Raw genomic sequence first — 22,728 nt, 5'->3', positions numbered from 1 at the left:
ACAAGGTCCATAGTCTGCTGTTGAGACAGACATGGTGAAAAGCCACTGCTTGCCCTGGATTGGTAGTATGGAATGCTGCTACTATTTGGGTTTTTGCCAGGTACTTGTGACTTGGATTGGCCTCTGTGAAGACCCGATACTGGGCTGGATAGATCATTGGTCTGACCCAGTAAGGATATTCTTATGTTCTTATAATAGTGGAGGCTACCTATGGGTGAAGCAAAACATAACACCTTGGCTCACAAAAATAAAATATTTTATATAAATGATAAAAAATTATATCAATACATTTTTTATATTTTTGTTATAGAGAAACTATTTACATTTTACAACAAAAACAAAAAAAAGGCCAACTGCCATGTTAAACAAAAGAAAAATAAAAGGAGTGGAGGTAAAGCTGGCTGAGGGGGAGACAGGGGTGATGTAGGATAATACAACCCCCACCACAGAGTTGCACCAGCCATGGAGAAACATAAAAATATGATGTCAGATAAAGACCAAATGACCCATCCTGTCTTCCCTAAGAGATCCCACATGCCTGTCCCACGCTTTCTTTCTTTTTTTTTTTTTTTAATGTCTTTATTAGCAATTGCAAAGGAACATACAATCAGGAGCGGAACAAGCATAGAAAAACATAGCAGGCAGAGAAAACAACACTGGAAACCTATAACAGCAGATAGTGCACAGTACAGGAACCCAATAACTGAATGCCCAACACAATTGACAGTTTTGAAATACAAAACCCCTCAATCAGACACACAAAAACCCCAAACTCATGGCCACAGACCACAACAATCAGCCAGCAACCACTCCACACCACAGGCATACCCCCAGACAACCAAACCCCAAATGCACACACACGCACAAGTGCAGCAACCCTGGGAAGAAACAACAAAGGAGAGCAGAAGCCCCACCCGTAGGAAAAAAAAAAATCAAGGTGAGGGGTCTGTGTCCTCTGGCTCCGATCTGGAACAAAAAGTTAACGCCCACTGCCATAGAGCCTTATAGCAGCAAAGGGTCAGAGTCTCAGACTTAGGGGCTCGTTGCAACTCATGCCGCCCCACCTCAGCAAAACAAGCAAGCCAGTGCGGGAAAGAGGCTACTGAGTCATCCATCCAGTGCTGCAACAGGAGCATTTTTACCACCAAGACAGCCATGTAAAGCACCTGGCGCTGGGGAAGCGTAAGCCCTCCCTCAATCAAATCGCGTTGATCTCCCAAAAGCAGGAAACCATAAGACCAGGGCACATCGCGTTGAAGAATGCGTTCCAGAAAAGGAAGAACTGTCAGCCATAAGGCTGAAGAAGGACATTCCAAAAAATGGTGCGTGAGGGTACCAAAAAAACGATTACATTTAGTACATACGTCTCCCTCCCAGAAGCCCATTCGAGCCCCCTGAGCCAGAGAGATATAGGCCCGATGCAGAATTTTAAATTGCATTTCCCTAAAATCCGTGGAGCCCCCCAAAGTATGCACAGCGGCAAAAAGATCAAGAAATGCCCTTCGATCCAGGGCAATATCAAGCTCTGACCGCCACTGGGAAGCCAATCGATCAATAGATCCCATATCCGATGCATTCTTCAGAATCCGATACCAGGTAGCTAATTTGTTAAAAGCAGGAATTACCTGAAAAAACTGAACATCCAAGGGACTACAGAGCCAAGCATCCCCCCATTTACGACCCAGAGACAAATAGTAATGCCGGACTTGAAGGTAGGCCCAGAAGTGAGTCCGGGGAAAATGCCAGTGAGCTTGCAGTAGGGCAAAAGTAGGAAATTGACCCCCCCCCCACAAGGTAAGGAGATCCTGCTCTACCCCCTCTCTGCTCCCACTGGCGAAACCAGGTATGACTCACTCCCGGGGTAAAGTCGATATTGCCATACATTTGTAACAAAAGGGAAGCTGCCGGAGTTTTGCCCTGCTGACGCCGCCACTACCTCCACGCATGCCGCAGGGGTAGAAGATACGCAAATTTGACCCCTCCCCCCGGTATAACAGACAGCGGAGCATGAAGAAGGAACAGTACCGAGTGGGGAGCACACCAGGACTCTACCCAACCCCGGGGAGAGAATCTATAACAACCCGACCATCCTTCATGAATAAAACGAAACAGAGCAGGAAGGTTCAATCCACCTCTATATTTATCCAAAGCCAAAGTGGCAGAACTAATCCGGGCTCGCTTATGCCGCCAAATGAAAGAGGAAATTATCGAACGAAACAGGCGCACCTCCTTCTCAGTAACCCAAATGGGTATAGCCTGCAAGGGATACAGAATCTTGGGGAGAAGTACCATTTTAGTCACAGCCACCTGACTCCATACACCAGCGGAAGATCGCTCCATTTATCACACAAACGCTGGATCACATCTAAATGGCGTGTCACATTATATTGATACAAAAGCTTGAGATCAGGACTTAAATACACACCAAGGTACCGCATCGGCCCCTGCACCGTTGGGATCTCTAGGCTTGCATGCCAAGTCTCCACCTTAGTGGACCGTAATGGGAGAAGTTCAGATTTATCGCAATTAATGCGCAGACCAGAAAGATCTCCAAAGAAGCGAACCAAAGCAAGAACCCGCCCCAGATCCCGTCAAGGTTGGTCAAGATAAAGGAGAATATCGTCGGCAAAAAGATTAATGCGACTTTCCTTGTCCCCAAGACGAATACCCTGAAAAGTCGGATCAACGCGAATCTGAGCCGCCAATGGTTCGATAGCTAACACAAAAAGTAATGGGGATAAGGGATATCCCTGTCGCATTCCCCGTCCCAAAGCAAACCGGTTCAGTAAACTGACCATTGACTAAAAGTCTGGCCTGCGGTTGTATATATAAGCTACACATCCGCTGATGAATAGAACCCTCTATGCCAAATTGGCGCAGAACCCAGAAGAGATATTGCCAGGAGATGCTATCAAATGCCTTCTCCATGTCCAATCCTACAATGGCAGACTCTCCCTCCAGTCCGTGCCGAGAATGAAAGGCCATCAAAGCCCGGACGAGATTCATCGACGCATAGCAGCCTGGCACGAAGCCCGCCTGATCTTCATGAATCAACATCGGCAAAAAGGCATTCAATCTATGTGCCAAGATCGCAGCAAAAAGTTTAGCATCCTGATTAAGGAGGGAAATAGGTCGATAAGATCTCACCTGGGCCGGGTCCTTGCCTGGCTGAGGCAAAAGCACAACGTGGGCCATATTGGGGGTCCCCAAACCCCGCTCCTCAGAGAGCACATTGAACGCCGCCGCCAAAGCAGGGGAGACCTGATCTGACAATATCTTGTAATACTCAGAGCCAAACCCATCAGGGCCAAGGGCTTTAGTTAACTGGAGCTTCTTAATACCTAGCTGCACCTCCCCATGAGTGATAGGCACATTCAATTGCTCCACCTGAGCTGTCGACAACTTAGGAAGCTGGAGCCCCTGGAAGAAAGCGTCCCTGTCAGATTCCAAGAACGGTCGATTAGCGTATAAAGATTCATAAAAGTGAACAAATTGTTGTTGAATCTGCTGAGCCTGGGTGAAACGATTACCAGCCTTGTCCTGTATAGACAAAATAACTTGTCACGTACGCGGGGGGCAAACCAGATTAGCCAACAGAAGCCCTGTCTTCCCCTCCCCCAGTAATATAGCTTATACCGTTAGAAATAAATATCCCGGGAAGCCCTCCTCGTTAGAATGGCATCAATCTGTCGACGTACAGTCAACAGCCGAAGTCGATCAGCCTCTGAAAGGAAAATACAATGACGCGCCCTCAACTGCCGAAATTCCCCTGAGAGAGCCAATAAATCAGCATCCAATTTTTTCCGCTGACGAGAAAGATAGGCAATAATAAAGCCCCGCAAAACTACCTTGGAGGCCTCCCAGAAGGTCACCGGGTCGATGTCGTCGGTATTATTATGAGAGCTATACTCCAACCACTGCTCCCGAAGATATTTATGAAAGTCCAGATCTCTATAAAGGGAACACAGAAATTTCTAGTGCTTTTCACCCGGCTCCGGCGCAACCTGAAGGTCCATGACAACGGGGGAATGATCTGAGAAAGGAGCCTCCTCGATATCAATCCCAGACACTCTGTGGAGCAGAGAGGGGGAGAACAGCAGATAATCTAACCGGGTATAGACATTATGGGGATGCGAGTAAAAAGTATAAGTGCATTCAGATGGATGCAAAGTCCTCCAAGTGTCCAATAACTGCAACTGGCTAAGCAAAAAGTTTACCCCCTTAGCTCCATGGTCTCTGTTCCCCTTCTTCGCCGGATTACAATCCAAACTAGGATCGACAGTGATATTAAAATCCCCTCCCACCAACGGTTGGTAACTGGGATACATGGCTATCTTGGCAAGCAGAGCTAAAAAAAAATTTATGATTATACACATTAGGAGCATACAGATTGCAGAATAACCAGTTGTGCCCCCACAACTCCCCCAACACTAGGACAAAACATCCCTTCTGGTTTTGAATGACTTTGTGAAGATGGAAGGGCAGTTGTTTATGAAGAAGTATTGCAACCCCTCGTTTCCTGGTACCAAAGGAGGAATAATAGACCTCACCCATCCAATCCCTACGAAGCTTAAGATGTTCCACCGAGGAAAGATGGGTCTCCTGCACAAAAGCAATGCCCGTTCCCCTCTTTCTGAACCAGTTGAGAACTTTCTTCCGCTTGACAGGAGAGTGAATCCCATCCACATTTAAAGTGGCTATAGTCAGTTTAGTCATGGAGGAAATATACTTCCAGATTGAAAATTAGGAAACAAAACTATAAAGTAGATGGAAAGCCCCCCAGCTAGGCCTCCCACCCAGACAAGCTTGGACACCAGCACCCCAAAAGGGCCCCAGGGATTCTGAATCAAAACCACGTCCTCCCAAGTGAGTTGCACCACCACACATCCATCCCCCCTCCCTGACCACAGACACACCCACCACTCATACCAACAAGCACACACATCAATCATCACCCCCCTACACCACTCCCATACCCCTCCCTCCCACGGTCCCAACCAAACCCACCCGATCCCCCAGAGAAACCTGAAAGGACACATTTTAATGGATAAGTTTTCTGTCTCTGTCTAAAAGGATGTCTTTTGTTCCTGCCTGTGCTGGAGGTAATCAGATGCAGAATGTTTGTGTTTACTCTCTCGATGGTTTGGGAAGAGGTCATTTAATCATGTTAATGAAGTTTCGTCTTTAAGACAATACATGCTCAAACCCCCTGCCATGTACATATCCTGCTCACGCACCCCCTCCCCTCTCTTGTCCATCCCCCTTTTCCTGTGATGGTTACCACTGACCCATGTAACAGATATATATATGAATGCACACTGATAATAAAAACAGGTAAAATCTCTTTAGAATACGGTCTACCTATCTTTCTTTCTAAGGGGAATTGCCTCCAGATGACAGAGTGTTTTGCAGGGCAGTTTCGGGACCAAGAAACGGATCCTGTTCGTTTCAAAACCCATCTCCAAAGGCCCCCCCAAAACTCCAACCCCCCACAGAACAGAAAAAACTACAAACAAAAAACAGCACTCCCGAAAACTGGAGCAACCTAAAGTCCAGGGCCGAACTTCCATAGACCCACAGTCTCCCACAAAGACAGCCATCGCCAGTTCAGGAGAGCGGTCAACCAGCTCGAAAACCCAAGCCGGTCTCACCATCAGGCCAGATCAACTATGTACCAGTCGGGATAGAAGTGCAGAAGGCAGGAGCTAAAGGCACGATATCCAGGAGCAGATAGTCCATCCCACCGGGCCAGAACCAGACCAGTGGCTCAGAATGGGATACCAGGCCCAGAGCCTTCCAAACAGGGCGGCATACCCTCCGCTCAGGGCAACAAAAGCCAAACACAGCCATCCTCAGCGGCCTCCGCCATCCGCTATGGCCGGCAAGGAGTCCATAAAATGCTGCGCTGTGGCTTTATCAGTGAAAGTTTGTGGCTTTCCATACCTCCAGATGCGCAATGACGCCGGATACACAAGCGCAAACCACACTCCCCGGCAATGAAGCGTAGAGCAAAGCGGTGCCATTTCCTTGCGAAGGGAAGCCACCCGCAAGGAGTAATCATTGAACAGCAATAGTTTTTTCCCTTCATATTCCAGCTGGCCAGATTGTCTAAAGGCTTGCAGGATGAGCTCTTTTTCCTTCCAATTGAGGTATCTAGCAATCGCTGCTCGGGGTCTGTTGTTATCCCCCATGTGCTGGCCCAGCGGTGCGCCTGCTCGCAGGTGAAGCCAGCTGCTGGTATCTCCAAGCCAAGCCTTGTGGGGAGCCAAACTTGAAAGAAGTGATAGAGATCCTGGTCCGCCCGAAGCTCAGGCAACCCCACAACGCGTAAGTTATTTCGACGCTGGCAATTCTCCTGGTCATCCAGCCGATCCGTCAGGGTGGCCACCTGAGCCTGCAGAGTAACCACACTCGCTTGGTCTTGCAGCGCTGCGTCCTCACCATCAGACACCCGTTGCTCCACTGCCGCTATCCACCCCGCATGCGCCTCGAAGCGCTCATTAATGCAGTCTACAGCCGACTGTAATTTGTGAAGCCTGTCCTCCAGGGCCGCGGTAACCATGCGGGATATCTCCTGGGCCCATTCACCCCATTGCGCTGGGGCAGGAGCGGGAGTCGGGGACATCGCCATCTTAGTCAGAGAAGCCGCTGGTTTGAGTCTCGGCGTTTTCGCCGATCTTACTGGCATGCCAGGTCAAAATATGCTGCGCTCCGGTCCCACACTTCCCCACCCCAATGCGGAACAATCCGGTAGACACAGAGCGGAGGGACTGTCCAAAAAAGGAAGTTAAGCCGGTTTTTAAGACTGTGGGTCAGAGAGCTCGCAGGCACACGTCTGCTCAAGTCAGACGCATCACGTCTTTTTCTGTCCCACGCTTTCTTGAATTCAGTCTTTGTGTCTACCACCTCTACCGAGAGACTATTCTACACATATACCACCACTTCTGTAAAAAAGTTTATCCTTAGATTACTCCTGAACCTATCACCTCTTAACTTCATCCTATGCCCTCTCGTTCTGGAGCTTCCTTTCAAATGAAAGATTTGCATCTTGCACATTTATGCCATGTAGGTATTTAAATGTCTTTATCATATCACCCCTCTCCTGCCTTTCCTTCAAAGTATACATATTGAGATCTTTAAGTCTGTACCCATTCTCCTTATGACGAAGACCACCAACCATTTTAGTATCCTTTCTCTGGACTGACTCCATCCTTTTTATATTTTTTTGAACGTGCAGCCTCCAGAATTGTACACAATATTCTAAATGAGGTCTCACCAGAATCTTATACAGGGGCATCAATACCTCCTTTTTCCTATTGGCCATACCTCTCCCTATGTACTCTAGCATTCATATAGCTTTCGCTGTCACCTTTTCAACCTGTTTAGCCACTTTTAGTTCATCACATACTATCACTCCCAAGTCCGGTTCCTCTTTCGTGCACAAAAGTTCTTCACCCTATAATTGCATGTCTCCCTAAGGTTCATGAAGGGGGCCCTCCACCACTGGTACCACCATTTTGTGGTGGTGTTACAATACAGAGTTATTAATATCGGCATGATTATGCTATAATCATCCTACTTTTGTTACTGCTACATTGATCATCCTACTTATATGCACGTTTGTACTAAATCAATCATCCTACGTATATACACATATAAACTAAGTTACTATTGTAGCTAAATACACTATATTTATACACCTCCTAAGGAGATTGGCCATTTCAACTAGCTATAATCTATTTACACGCATCCCTGAAAGTTCTAGTTTCCTTTCTCTGTCAACTTCATCTATAGCAGGGGTGTCAAAGTCCCTCCTCGAGGGCCGCAATCCAGTCGGGTTTTCAGGATTTCCCCAATGAATATGCCTGAGATCTATTAGCATACATTGAAAGCAGTGCATGCAAACAGATCTCGTGCATATTCATTGGGGAAATCCTGAAAACCCGACTGGATTGCGGCCCTCGAGGAGGGACTTTGACACCCCTGATCTATAGGAACACTAACAAGATGCTGGAGATTGCTGGAGCATATGGCCATGGCAGACAAGGGCCAAGACTGCACACAAATGGAAAGAGAGGAATGTGGGTGCCTATGCTAGACAGAATGAAATAGAGACACCTAGGTGAGATGGCAAACGTGGAGGGAAGAAAGCAACAGGGAGAGAATACCAGCCATGAAGGGGGCATGGGAAAAGGGACATTGAGGGAGGTTAAGACACTGATAGGCCATTAGGTGAACATATAGGGAGAGGAGGATACGTACAGGAACAAAGAAAACTGATACAGGACAGGAGGGATAGGGACACATGGGAAAGAGGGACAGGGGGAGAGGGAAAAGACATGGGCAAAGGACAGGAGACCCAGGAGATAGGACAAAAGCATCTCTCATGCAATAAAGGTACAGATGTTAGGTTTGTGTCCAAATTGGCTTTTATCTGCTGGCCAGTGGTATGTACCATCCTCCCCTGTGACAAAACTACCCAACCATATAATGAGGAGGAAATAAGGAGAAAGACCCTCAGGAGAGACAATGTGCTACAGAAATTGTAGATGACTGAAAAGCAGGTCTACTTTTCAGTGTTGTTTCAGCTTCAGCCAGACGCTACTTTCTGTGGGCGGAATATAGGCGTGCTTTGGACTTCCGTAATGCGATCTTCTAAATAGAGTTTAGGGATGTTATTTTTGCTTTATTTAGCTCCAAATACATTTAATAAGCCACCAAATAAACAAGGCACATCAATACAAACATATTGCATGCAAAACCTACTATTTTTCTGGCCAAACAGCAATGTTCTTTACTAATTACAGCACATGAAAAAACACAGCTTTAGGTTTCTTGCTCAAAAAGAACCCTTTTTTTCTCATTAAATAGTGCTTCAATCAGCTCATTCTTCCAAGAGATGCTAGCACATGACAGAAATATAGAGATTGCACAGAGAGCTTCATTTGCAAAAGGGTAAAAACTGAAAAAACAGATACAGACCTTAGCATGGTTTCTACTTCATTGCAAATGGAGGTGTGCAGCTGCACAATGCTGACCTCATTGTGAGATCATCAAGGTGCACCTGCAAGGTAGAATGCCACAATTAGCAGATGTGTTTGAGTTGAAGCCACAACTTCTGGAAGATCAGCACTGGGCTCTTACACATTGCGCTACAGCAGCTTCCACTCAAGTGTCTCTGACTGCCCTGTCATACCATAGCTTAGTGATCTGCTACGGTATCATCTGCTTAGGTATGATATGACAGTCCCCTCAAAGACAACATTTGTGGCTCACCAAGTTAAGGCACCTCATCCATTCTCTCAAGCTCACCAGTTCAAATCCCACCCTCACCTCCACTAATTTTAATAGCTTCCTATGGTGGACTTTGGCATTTTCATCAGCACACTTCCCTTTCCAGGCCAACTTATTTTCACCATCACATGTCTAGGATATCCTAAGCTCTCATAGTAGGAACCCCCATAACTAAAAGGAACTGGCTGTGATACACCAGGTAACGGCACATCTCTCAACCTCTAAAGGTCAGGGGTTCAAATCCCCCCTCATCTCCAGTAATTTTAACAGTTTCCTATTTGCTTATTACATATATTTTAAGCTAAATAAAGCAAAAATAAAATCCCTGGACCCTATTTAGAAAATCACATTGGAAACATCCAAAGCCAGCCTAAGTCTTGTCCAGAGAACTCACATTTATCAAATTAATGCCTCTCTAAAGCTCAAACGAAGCTCAAATGTAGACCTCTCTGGCTGCCTAAGTCCCGTCCATTGAACTCACATCTATCAAATTAACGTCTATGGGAAGCCCAAACTACACCCAAACATCTACTTCCACACAATGTCTATAAGACCTAGTTTTACAATTACTAAATAGCTTGTTAGCTTCCTATGTAGCACACTAGTTAAAGTTACAGCCTTCTACATTGATGTTCCTGTAACATTTTATATCTATAATGAAAAATGGTATAAATTCGTCATTCTAAGAACGTCAGAATTATAAGATTGAGGGCATTGTATGGACATCTTATCTTTCATCCTACAAAAAAACAAACAAACCTGATTCTGTAAAGTGCATCTAAAATGTTGTACGTCCAAGTGACACTGAACACCACTCAGCATTCTTAAGTGCGATTCTGCAGAGGGCATCTAGCGTGAATGTCCAAAGGACGCCTAAATCTAGGCACAGTTTGCAGAATCTGAACCTTCATATTTTCAGCTTTTCACTTATTGATGTCCTAAGATTGCCTCCTACTGGGTATGTCTCTTAACAACACTCAAATTCTTTTATTCCGATACATATACATCTAATATAATAAAACGCTAGGCCGTGCATGCGCACTCCCATCGCGTGCGTCCGTTTTCCGTGAGCTGTAGCGACCCGCAGATAGGAGTGCGCATGCGCTGCTTAGGGTTCCGTTTTTCCATCTGGCCTGCTCCCTGCCAGTTGGCCGCCTCCCTTGCCAGTTATTTTTTCTGTTTAAAGGTGCCGCCGCAGCTCCTGTCACTAGCCACACCTGGCTAAACACTAACAGGCCGCGACTCACCCCCCCCCTCCCCGACGACCCTACCCGGCACAACTGAAACCCCCGTTGACCCTCCCACCGCTACAAGGCTGACAAACCCGGCAGGAGCAGCAGCGTCCCAGGCACATTAAACGCTGCTTCGGGTCTTCTAATGGCCTAATTTCCTCTGCCGCATCCCTGATGACATCAAGATTGTGTGTGAGTGGGACCAAGGTTATAGTTGTAAGGATTAATTTGGAAGTACAATTTATTGCCCTTACTAGTGCTTGAAAAATACTTGCTAGCACAGGAAACATAGCATGGGATTATGGAGGACATAAGAGCGTTACGGCTTGCTTTGGCCTGCTGGTGAGGATTGAGCACACTCTGGCTGCAAATATTTCTACATCACTTTCATTTTGGATTTCATCCTAAACCAAGATCGGGGAGGGGGGGAGGCTGTGTTCTAGGTGGAGAAGTTACATACTGGGGTAGGGAACAGGTGTGGGGAGCATCCACTGACATCAATATCATAAGCGGGTCTCTTGTGTCGTGTGAAATGTGGTGTTTTGGCAACAGGGCAGGGATCTCATTTGTTCCCTTTTGAAAGGTGCATATCTCACAGAGACTGTGAAAGGGCCCTATGGTTTGGCCATCCTTTAGCCAGGCTGCATCTCAATCTGTACATAACCCCCCCCCCCTCTAAAACTGATGTTGTGAATCACTGCTAGAACATAAGTGCTGTCACTCTCTGACAGAGCCCCTGGTTGAACTGCATGTCCTTCAATAACCATGCAGGACATTTGCTAAGGTGAGATCTGAGTGTCATCTGCTCATGTATACCTACCTCTCTCGAATGCAGCCAGGTGGTTATAGTGCCTCCTGACTTGATACCACCAATGGTTGTACTCCTCCACTGAATAGGTGGAGGAGGAGCATGGTAAGAGCACCTCCTGGTACCTCACAATGAGGTGAACCAGGAGGTGCAGATTAGCTCTAGTAAAGCATAGCTTCCTGCTTTTTGGAGGCATGCTTGTAGAATGACATGAGGTAAAACAGGAAGTGATGTCATCAGTGCAGATTATAACATTTACAATATACACCAATATTCCAGGCACTAAGACCAACTCAGTGAGGTTGTGTGTGGGTTAGCCATCACACAGCATGTGAATAGTTCAATCATCTGGATTCCTCCTTACTGACAAGTTTTGTGACAGACCAACAGAGAGCCTGTGTTTTGTGAGTAGCTGGGATTTGAACCCCCAACTGCTGGATGTTAAGACTGGCATGCTAAGCACAGGACCACTCTTCCATATGCCAATCCTGGCCACACTGACCTGTGACCTCATTCAAACACTGAAGACGCAATGGATGTACCATGGATTTGGTGATTCGTCTCTACAACAGTCGTTCTTTACCAAAAGCTAATAAGCAAATAGAAATGGGAAGGAAGCGGACTCAAGGGTGCAGGTATGGCCTCTCAGCTGGTTAGCTATTTACTTCCCAGAACTGTGTGCCATCTGTACTGACTGATCCTGACTTTGCAAATCAGTGCAGCAGGCCCAGAATGCACCAGGTTGGTGATACCAGATAGTGACTATGAACTACCCTACCTACAATGCCCTGGTGCCTCCTACCCTCTCAGGCCTGGAGTCTATCAGCATTCAATGCAATGCATTTCCTGTCATTGTTCACCAAAATAACAGAAGGGGTGGTAAATGCTGAACTCTCCACATATCTGGAAAAATTCAATATCTTACATGACAACCAATTGGGCTTTCGTTCAGGCCACAGTACCGAAACCATTATAGCCTCACTGCTCGACCACCTGCACTCACTCTTTAGCCAGGGCTCTAGCGCCCTGATCTTGCAACTAGACCTGAATAGTGCATTTGACCTGGTCAACCACACTATTCTCCTGGACTGCCTGGCAAACATCGGCATCTCAGGCCAGGTTCTCAATTGGTTCCGCGGGTTCCTGGGAAATAGATCATACAGGGTGTTTACGAACGACTCTTTCTACTATAGCTGGGACAACTCTTGTGGGGTTCCACAGGGCTCCCCCCTGTCCCCCACCCTGTTTAATATCTATCTCATCTCCTTGGGAAACCTCCTGCAAAGTTTAAAGCTCAAATTATTCATCTATGCAGACGACATTACTATAGTCATCCTGTTTTACACCAGAGTTGCTAAACTCTCTATCAAGCATGCTTAACCAGATAGAACTCTGGATGCTATCTTATAGACTAAAACTAAACTCCCAAAAAACTAAATTCTTCCTAGCAACACCCAACGACAAAATCAAGGACACCACAATTCAAGTGAATGGATCGGATTTTCCCCTAGAACAAACTTTAAAAGTACTGGGAGTCCATCTAGCCCTGGAGAAACACACCGACCTTATATTTAAGAAAAGCATCTCGGTGCTCTGGAAACTCCACACCATAAAAAAATACTTCGACGACACCTCTTTTCGTTTGTTAGTACAATCCTCCATTCTCAGCATCCTGGACTATTGCAACATCATTTACCTGGGCTCCTTGAAGAAAACCATTAGGAGACTGAAACTGATTCAGAACACCGCCGTCCGCCTCATCTTTGGCTTGAACAAATGGGAACACGTCACCCCCTTCTACCATAAATTGCACTGGTTACCATTTGAATCCAGAGTCCTGTTCAAGTTCTCATGCTTCTGCTACAAAACAGTATTTGGTATGTCACCAAGATACCTCAACCCTCACTTCAATTTAAACTACAACAATAAGAGTTCCCACAGAATTCACCTGTTCGCCTTCCCCTCACTAAAATAATGTCATTTCAAAAGGTTCCTTGACAAAACCTTCTCCTTCCAGGCGGCTAAACTGAACCCATGGCTAGCCCAAATTGTGCTCGATGCCCCTGCCTACCTTGACTTCAGAAAACAACTCAAAACACACTTATTCCACAGACTGAACTCTTAATACACTTTACTTCTACTTCTTTCACCACCATCCACTAATGACCAGGAATCTCTTCCTACTCCTTTTTATTGTACATTCCTAACCTGTTAACTTCAATGACTTCATTGTTTGTACCTCTGATTAACTGATGTGAACTGCCTAGAACTCGCTGGGTATGGCGGTATACAAAATAAATTATTATTATTACATCTCCAAAAGGTATATAAATGCTGTTAAAGTGACCATTTCCAATATCATGCAACATAGTCCTTCTGAAATGTTTGCTACTGAAAGGATTGTGTGTGCACCTCTTTGTGTGTATGTAAGTATATCATAGGAGACTTCATATCCAACCCATTTGGCCACCATACTCATGTAAAGACCTTAGAGAGTGAGGCTACTAGGTACTATTGTACAAAGATGTAGATGTGATAGACTCTATGAGAGACTGCACCTAAGAAAACAATAGTCATCTGTCCCTGAAAGATCCTAATTACATTTCATATTTTAGTTTTCTCAGGGACCAGATGCACACATGCCTAAGTGGTGAGATGGCTGAAGCTGGAACACCTCACCCCTTACATACCTTATCAGAGTGTCCCCATCTTATGTATTTGGATACTTGAACATACTACCATTGCATGAAAAGGTGTCAACTGTGACTAACAATGTGTTGGCTATGCCATACTAAAGAGGGCCCTCGATTCTTTGGGAAGAGTTAGGTTGGGTCAACTCAGCTAGCACATATTCCACTTCTATTATGTACAATCTGGACACCACTGTAGCCAGTCACAGTATATCAAACCATGGCTGATCTCCTAGGATTTTCACACCTTAAAAGGAGGCTCTGATGTCACTGGTCTGAAATATGTGCCCTATATTACTCCTGGTGGAATTCTGTACAAAACAATTCAAAATTCTGCACAAAAAAAAATTCAAAATTCTGTGCACAAATTTAGCAAAATTCTGCAAATTTTATTTGTCAAAATTTAAACAATGTTTTTGCTAATTATTATCCATATTCCATTTAAAATATTCAAAATAAAATCTTTTTTTTCCTAGCTTTGAACATTTTATTTTTCCATCATATTGCTTCCAGTTTCTCTTTTCCGCTTTCCTATTGTCTGCTAATTCTCCTTCAAGCAGTTACTATCAATTTGTCTTTTCTCCTCTCGTCTTTCTATTCCCTCAGGACAACTGCCTCTGACATATTAATCATTCCTTTTTAGCTCTTTTCTGCCTCTTTCTTACCCTTCTTCTCGAACTCTTTTTCACTTTTCAGCTACCTATCAAATTTCCATCTTCTCTCCCATTCCCCATCTTATTCTCTCTTCAGTCCTCCATTCCCTTTCAACTTCAACATACCTATATTTCTAGTGTGGCACAGTGGTTAAAGCTACAGCCTCAGTACCATGAGGTTGTGGGTTAAATCCCTCACTGCTCCTTGTAACCCTGGGCAAGGCGTTTAATCCCACCTCTATGTACCTCCCACTTAATAAATTCAAAAATGTGTCTTCTATAAAATGTAAGTACACTCTTCTTCTGTCTAGTATCTTCTAATGTTGTATGTCTTTAACACCATTAATTAGGGCCACCGATAAACACGCTTCAAAAAACCTCTTAATTTTACAGTATCTATGCACTGATTCTGTGGACTGTGATGACATATTGAAAACAGCTTTAAGTAGAGATACCATATTTTTTGCTCCATAAGACGCACCGGACAATAAGACGCACCCTAGATTTAGAGTAGGAAAACCAGAAAAAAAAATCATTCTGAACCAAATTGTGTACTAATATAAACCAGGCTCTGCATCCAGCCCCCTTCACGCCCTGCCAGGCTCTGCAACCTGTCTCCCCTTCCATGCCAGGCTGTTCCTTTCATTTTTCATATACACACAGTACACACAGCAGATATACATTATCAAAACTGACACATTTTGATCACTAAATTGAAAATAAAATCATTTTTCCTACCTTTGTTGTCTGGTGATTTCATAAGTCTCCTTTCTTCCTCCTTTCTTCACTCAGGCCCAACAATTGTCCCTTTCTATTTCCTCCCTCCTATGTCCCAAATTCGTGCCCCCTCCCACTCACTGCCTTCCAGCCTTTGTTTTTCGTTCTCCCTCCGTCCCATGTCCTGAGTTCTTGCCTCCTCAGTGTCTTCCATCCTTTGTCATTCGTTCTCCCTCCCATGTCTCGAGTTCGTGCCTCCTCCCCTTCACTGCCTTCCAAGCCTTTGTCCTTCCTGCCGTGCCGGACACTGTCTTCCTCCCTCCCTGCCACGCTGATGAAGCCTACCTACCTTCCATCGATTCTTCCTTCTCTGGCCTGGGTCCACTGCCGCTGCACCGCTGCGCCGCTACTCAAAGAAGGGAAGGGCCAGCGTGCAGCAATTGCACGTCGTCGGCCCACAAGCCTTCACCCGACGTCAGAACTGACGTCAGTTCTGACATTGGGAGAAGGCTTGTGGGCCGGCGACATGCAATCGCTGCACGCTGGCTCTTCCCTTCCCTTCTTTGAGTGGCGGTGCGGCGGCGGACCCAGGCCAGAGGAGGAGGAATTGGCGGAGGGTAGGCAGGCTTCAATGTGGCTTGGAGGGAGGAAGGCAGTGTCCGGCGCGGCACACTGGCCCTTCTCTTCCTGGAGTTGCAGCGCAGTGGTGGCAGCATGGAGCAATGGCGGCAGGCAGGCGGGCGGCAGGCAGCCTGCGTACCCCCAATGTGTGGGACATTTTGAAGAGGAACAACGGGGTGGGTGGGGGTGTTTTTAAAAAGTTACCTTTGCTTCATAAGATGCACCCAAATTTCCATCCAATTTTGGGTGGAAAAAAGTGCGTCTTATGAAGCAAAAAATACGGTAAGTGAATGTCTGCTTTATATAAGATTGTGAACACATAAATTCTATTACAGAAGCACCATGAGAATCAATACAGATTTCTCCAATGAATTGTGAGGCATATCTAATTCTGGGAAACCCTTACATGCTTGATATATGATTTTTCTTTTATTTTCATATCTATAAACAGTGATCTCATGGACAGTTTCAGTTCTACCTGCCGACAATACAGTAGAGTTTGAAAAGCAGAAAGTGAAGTCAATATTATGGAGTATCATCTGTAAATGATGTAAGAATGAGAACGTGTCATTGATGACGTCACATGCTGTTACAAAACTAGCCCGCTCCGAACTGCAGCCATCTTTGTCGCTAGTATGAGCGCAAAGAATGAGCGCCGATTGTGGGTGTTTCATTTAAAGTTTATGGAGCCTGCAAAACTCCTCATTCTCAGTCTAGTTCAATGTCTCTTTTTTCTTCAAGGTGCGATTGAGTCCTTGGCCCTGACTCAGCTTTCCAGCAAAACGCCAGCTAGCCAAACACGTCGGCAGGGGACAAGAGGCACTGAAGAAATAAAGATCTTAAATAAGATAAGTTGGCATGTTTTGTTCTATGCAGATGAAGCAGCTGTATTCAGCACAGTTTAAACATTTTGAGTGATCTGCATGCATAGATAACTGTGAAACTAGGAGGTTTTTTGAAGCCAGAGAGGTGTTCTCCCTTTCAAGTATAGCCTGCGTAAGTTTTGTACTGGCGGCATACAGGAATCTGAGGCTTTTTCCTCCTATAGAAATAGGTCACTTAAAAAGAAATGTGTTTATTAGTGGCCCTAATTAATGGTGTTGCAGACATGCAACATTAGAAGATAACTAGAGAGAAGAGGGTACATGCATTCTACAGAAGACTTATTTTTGAATTGATTAACTGGGAGGTACATAGTGTTGGTTATAATTGTTCTCTCAGAGTCCTGCATACATAATTTGTGACAAGCCATTTAATCCCCCCAAATACTACTAATTATTTCATCTAAACTATTATGAGCTCTCCTGGTATAGAAAATGGAAGGAATAAATCCTTTTCCTTACCACTCCTTCCTCCCCTTCCTGGCCTCTCCTGAATAGTTCTACCATTCTCAGGGTCTCTTTTCCTCCACCCTTATAGTCTAGCATCTGCTCCCTCTTCCGTCCATCCCCCACCCTCGTAGCCTATCTGCCTGTCCTTTTCTCTTCCCTGTTGCACTCTCCCCCATGGTCCAGCATTTCTCCCACTCTCTTCCTTCACTCCCATTGCCAGGCATCTCTCCATCACTCTCTTCTGCTCCTGAATCTAACATCTCCCTCCATCTCTTACTCCATCCCTTATGTATCTCCTCCTCCCTCTCATCCACCGCCTTGTCTAACATCTTTCTCTCTCTCTCTTGCAGCATTCTTTCTCTTCCTTCCACTGCCATATCCAATATTTCCACTGTCCACCATCTTCACCATTTCCTCCCCCCCCTTGTGTTCTGGGTCAAACCTCTCTATTCCTTTCCCTGCAACATCCCTCCCTTCCTCCCCTCCATTATCATGTGCATAATTTCTTTCTTTCTTCCCATGCACCATCTCTCCCTCCCCTCCACCCTATGTCTGACATTTCTCTCTCTCCCTTCTCTATGCATGTTTCCCTTCCCCTCCACCAAATACAGAATTTGTTCCTCTTACCCCTATGCCTTTTCCTTTCCTCCACCCCATGTCCATCAATTCTGCCTCTCTCCTCTCTCCCCCTCCCCCAATATGCATCACCTTTTCTCCATCCCACCCCCGTGCACCAGCTTTCCTTCCTTCCCTTCATCCAGTAGTTTTCCATTCTCACTCCCCCCCATGAAGCAACTTTCCTCTTTTCTCTCCCAACCCCCTGTGCACCATATTTCCTTCCTTCTCTCCCTGTATGCAGCAGCTTTCCTTCCTCCTCTCCCCCTGTGCAGCATCTTTCCTTTTTCCCCTCCCCTCCCTGTTCAGGACTCTCTCTCTCTTCAATGCCTCGCAGCATCGATTCCCATACGCCTCCTGCCACTAACCCAGAAGTCTCTCCGCAGCAGAGGAGATGCTTCCAGGTTCACAGCAGGCAGCATATGGGAATCGCTGCTGATGCCATGACCATTCAAGCAATGCCATCGAAGAGGTATGAGATACTGCACAGAAAAGTGGAATTCTGTGTGACTGTGCAAATTCTGTGTAATACAGTCACGCAGAATTCTGCTAGGAGTAGTAAGATATATACACACACACATACACACATATATTGGCCACGTAGTTAGAAGGACATGTGTATTTGGTATGTGGCCAAATACACTTTGGTTCAAGTAGGATTTCTGAGCCAAGATCACCTGCAAAGGCACAGATGCACACAGAGATGAGCAAACACTTCAAATATTGCAAGAAGGTGTGCATAACATTATATGGTTAAATTGTCTTTTCTTTAATATTTCTAGGCAATAGGCCATAGAAGTTCACTTGGTGCTGTCTTTAGGTTCCCACTGCTGGAATTCCCATTGAAGCCCACTCCAGCCTATCCTAACCATCCTGTCACTGGAGCTTCAATTAAAGCCCTCTCCAGCTCATCCTAAACCAAATCACCATATATGGGACAGAGACTGTGCAGGATTGCCCAGTACTGGCCTTAGTTTGTTTAATACCATTCATTTTCTAATTAGAGACCCTCTGTGTTCATTTCATGCTTTTTTGAACTCTCATCACCATTTTCATCTCCACCACCTCCTTCGGGAGGGCATTCCAGACATCTACCACCCTCTCCATGAAAAATAATTTCCTAACATTACTCCTAAGTCTGCCACCCTGCTACCTCAATTCATACCCCCTAGTTTTACCATTTTCCTTTCTCTGGTAAAGATTTGTTTCTATATACCTTTCAAGTATTTAAACGTCTGTATCATATCTCCCCTGTGCTTCCTCTCCTTCAGAGTATACAAATTCAGGTCTTCCAATCTCTTCTTGTATGTTTTTTGGTGCAAGCCCCATACCATTTTTGTTGCTTTTCTCTGGACAGCTTCAAGTTTTTTACATCCTTAGCCAGATAAGGCATCTAAAACTGAACACAGTACTCCAGGGTAGGGCCTCACTAACGACCTGTACAGGGGTATCAATACCTCCTTTCTTCTGCTGGTTATGCCTCTTTCTATACAGCCTAGCATCCTTCTGGTTACAACCACCACCTTGTCACACTGTTTTGTTGCCTTTAGATCCATAGACACTATTACCCCAAGGTCCCTTTACCCATCCAAACATATCAGCCTCTCTCCTCTCATATCCAAGCATAACAGCCTCTCCCTCGGATTTCTACTCCTGAAGTGCATCATTCTGTACTTCTTTGCATTGAATTTTAGTTGCCAAGCATTTGACCATTCTTCTAACTTTTGCAAATCTTTTTCATGTTTTCTATTCTCTCCAGGGTATCCACTCTGTTATAAATCTTGGTATCATCCACAAAAAGGCAAACCTTACCTTCTAATCCTTTAGCAATGTCACTCACAAATATATTGAATAGAATTGGCCCCAAAACCGATCCTTATGGCATTCCACTATTCATCTTTCCTTCCTCCAAGCAAATTCCATTAACCACCACCCTCTGGCATCTGTCCATCAACCAGTACCTAATCCAGTTCATCACTTTGGGTCCTAACTGTGGAACTGTGTCAAAGGCTTTGCTGAAATCTAAGTAAATTATATCTAGTGCACTTCCTTGATCTAATTCTATGGTTTCCCAGTCACACAATTCAATTATATTCATTTGGCATGTTGTCTCAGATCTTGTAACTCATTAGATTCTAGGAATCTCACTATCCTCTCCTTCAGCAATGCTTCCATTATTTTTCCAATAACTGAAGAGAGATTAACAGGCCTGTAGTTTCTCTCTTCATCTCTGCTACCACTTTTGTGACGAGGAACTACATCTGCTTTTCTCCAGTCCCACAGAACCACTCCCATCTCCAGGGATTTACTGAACAAATCTTTAAGTGGAGCCGCCAGAACCTGTCTGAGCTCCCTCAATATCCTGGGATGGACCCATGGCTTTGTCCACTTTCAATTTTTCAAGTTATTCATAAACACTTTCTTCCATGAACAGCATGCCATTTTTATGTGTAATTATGCCAGCCAATCATGGTCCTTCTCCAGGATTTTCTTCCATGAACACAGAACTATTTGGTTAGCATATTTTGTTTTTCCTCATCATTCTCCAAATAGCAGTTCATAGCTTCTTTCAGTCTCACAATTCCATTTTTCATCTTCCTTCTTTCACTAATATACCTGAAAAAATGTTTGTCTCCCTTTTACATAAATATGTCTAGCACACATATCACTGCCTTATTAGCAGCCTTCCCCTGCACACACATGAGTATGTCGATGTTGCACCACCAAAAATGTGTTGACCTTATACCCCATCTCCTGCCTTTCACTTCTGATCAGCAATACAATAACATAGCTGTTGGGCTTACCCTGACCTACACAGTGAACAGTATTGGCTAGAACACTGCACTCACACAACAGCAGTAGAAATGCACATCTGCATTGCTCGCCAGCATCTGAAGAATCAACAATAACTCCCTAGCCCCATCCAATAAGATTGGAGATCTGCCCTGCTTAATGAACCCTCTCTACCTCCCATTGATCTTACAGATATATTCTCCAATAGGGATCAGATGTAGGCTCAGAGGTTTCAGAGCCTGCACAGCTATATCTCTTTGCCCTGCACCATACAACTATCTTGTTTATATTTCCCTACAGTTGTAAGCTGCAGGGTAGAGATTGCCTGCTTATTAGCCCTCTTTAGTGAGAATTGGGTGCTGGTGTTGTGCATAATAGGTTTATTCTTCTCTTCCCTTTTACTATGTAGTTACCCCCCTATTAGGGACCTGGGTTGCTCATATCTCTGTTGTTCCTTTGAAGCCCTGTGTAATTCAGATACCTATGGCCTACCTTTTCCCCCATACCTTGGACCATACTGGCAAGATAGACTCACCGTGCCATCACCTCCACAGGCAAGTATTCGTAGGTTTGGCACTTTCATGAACAGCTCCAATCTAGGGGAGAAAAGTAAAATCTCAGAGAATGAAGCTTAAATATTTTTAGCAATAACATAACCTCTAATACTTATACATACCTCCTAACTCTCTATATAAAAGCTCAGGCCAGTATCACTTTTACTGTCCTAAAAAAGAAATATACTCTGTGCGTGCTATGTAATACTTTTAAAAGAGTGCATAGCAAATATACTATCCTGTGCTTGTAACCCTGAAAGAGTGATAGGAATGGCAAAGCACAAGCAGTGAAAATAAAAATGAAAAAAGCCAACTAAATGGGGGTAGTTATCAAGGTGGGGTAAACTAGCAGCAGCTCAGTATCACAGGTTACTGACTCCTGAAGAAAATGAATAAAGCTGCTTGTGAGCCACCTTGCAGGCAGTATTATTATACTGTCCTGAGAGCACTCAGCTGCAAAACTGCAGCCCAATGTTTCTGGACAGCACAGTTACTTACCATAACAGGTATTATCCAGGGACAGCAGGCAGCTATTCTCACATGTGGGTGACGTCATCCACGGAGCCCGGATGCAGATAGCCTCGCAAGCAGACTTGCTTGCAGAAACTCTGAAGTTTCGAGTCTGCCGCACAGCGCATGCGCGAGTGCCTAACCGCCCAGCACAGGGCGCGTCTCATTAGTTCAGATAGCTAGCAGAGAACCCAACCAGGGGAGGTGGGTGGGTTGTAAGAATATCTGCCTGCTGTCCCTGGATAACACCTGTTATGGTAAGTAACTGTGCTTTATCCCTGGACAAGCAGGCAGCCTATTCTCACATGTGGGTGACCTCCAAGCTAACCAGGATGGGATAGAGGGAGTGTTGGCAACTTAGGGCTATGTAGATGGAGTCCAGCCTGAGCATAGCAGAAAGAGATACAAGCAGCCAACCAGTTGGAGATGGTATGCTTAGAAATTGGATGTCCCAACTTGTTTGGATCAAATTAGACAAAAAGTTGAGCAGCAGATCTGTGTGGTTTGGTACGTTCCAAGTAGAAGGCCAAAGCACGCTTACAGTCCAAAGTATGAAGAGCTGCTTCTCCAGGATGAGAATGAGGTCTTGGAAAAAACACTAGAAGTACAATGGATTGATTGAGATGAAATTCTGAAACCACTTTAGGTAAGAATTTAGGATGAGTATGGAGGACCACCTTGTCATGATGGAATACTGTGAAAGGTGGATCAGCAACTAAAGCTTGCAGTTCACTGACTCTTCGAGCAGATGTGAAGGCAATGAGAAACATCACTTTCCAAGTAAGATATTTCAGATGAGCCATAGATATTGGTTTAAATGGAGGCTTCATCAATTGAGCAAGAACAACATTGTGATCCCAAACCACTAGAAGCGGTTTGAGAGGAGGTTTGACATTGAAAAGTCCTTTTA

At 45.0% G+C, this 22,728-nt stretch overlaps 1 protein-coding gene across 1 annotated transcript in view; it reads right to left on the bottom strand.

Annotated features, from left to right (window-relative positions):
* The window catches only part of DGKI (diacylglycerol kinase iota), a 1,086,779-nt gene that overhangs the window by 543,716 nt on the left and 520,335 nt on the right, over positions 1–22,728 (bottom strand). The window contains exon 13 of the mRNA XM_033957757.1: positions 21,290–21,350. Within this exon, the coding sequence (XP_033813648.1) occupies positions 21,290–21,350 (61 nt within the window). The remainder of the gene's footprint in view (positions 1–21,289; positions 21,351–22,728) is intronic.

This window comes from Geotrypetes seraphini, chromosome 9, assembly GCF_902459505.1.
Source record: "Geotrypetes seraphini chromosome 9, aGeoSer1.1, whole genome shotgun sequence".
In the NCBI taxonomy this organism is placed as follows: domain Eukaryota; kingdom Metazoa; phylum Chordata; class Amphibia; order Gymnophiona; family Dermophiidae; genus Geotrypetes; species Geotrypetes seraphini.
The sequence above is the reverse complement of the archived record's forward strand: the minus strand, read 5'-3'. Positions and strand labels throughout refer to the sequence as shown.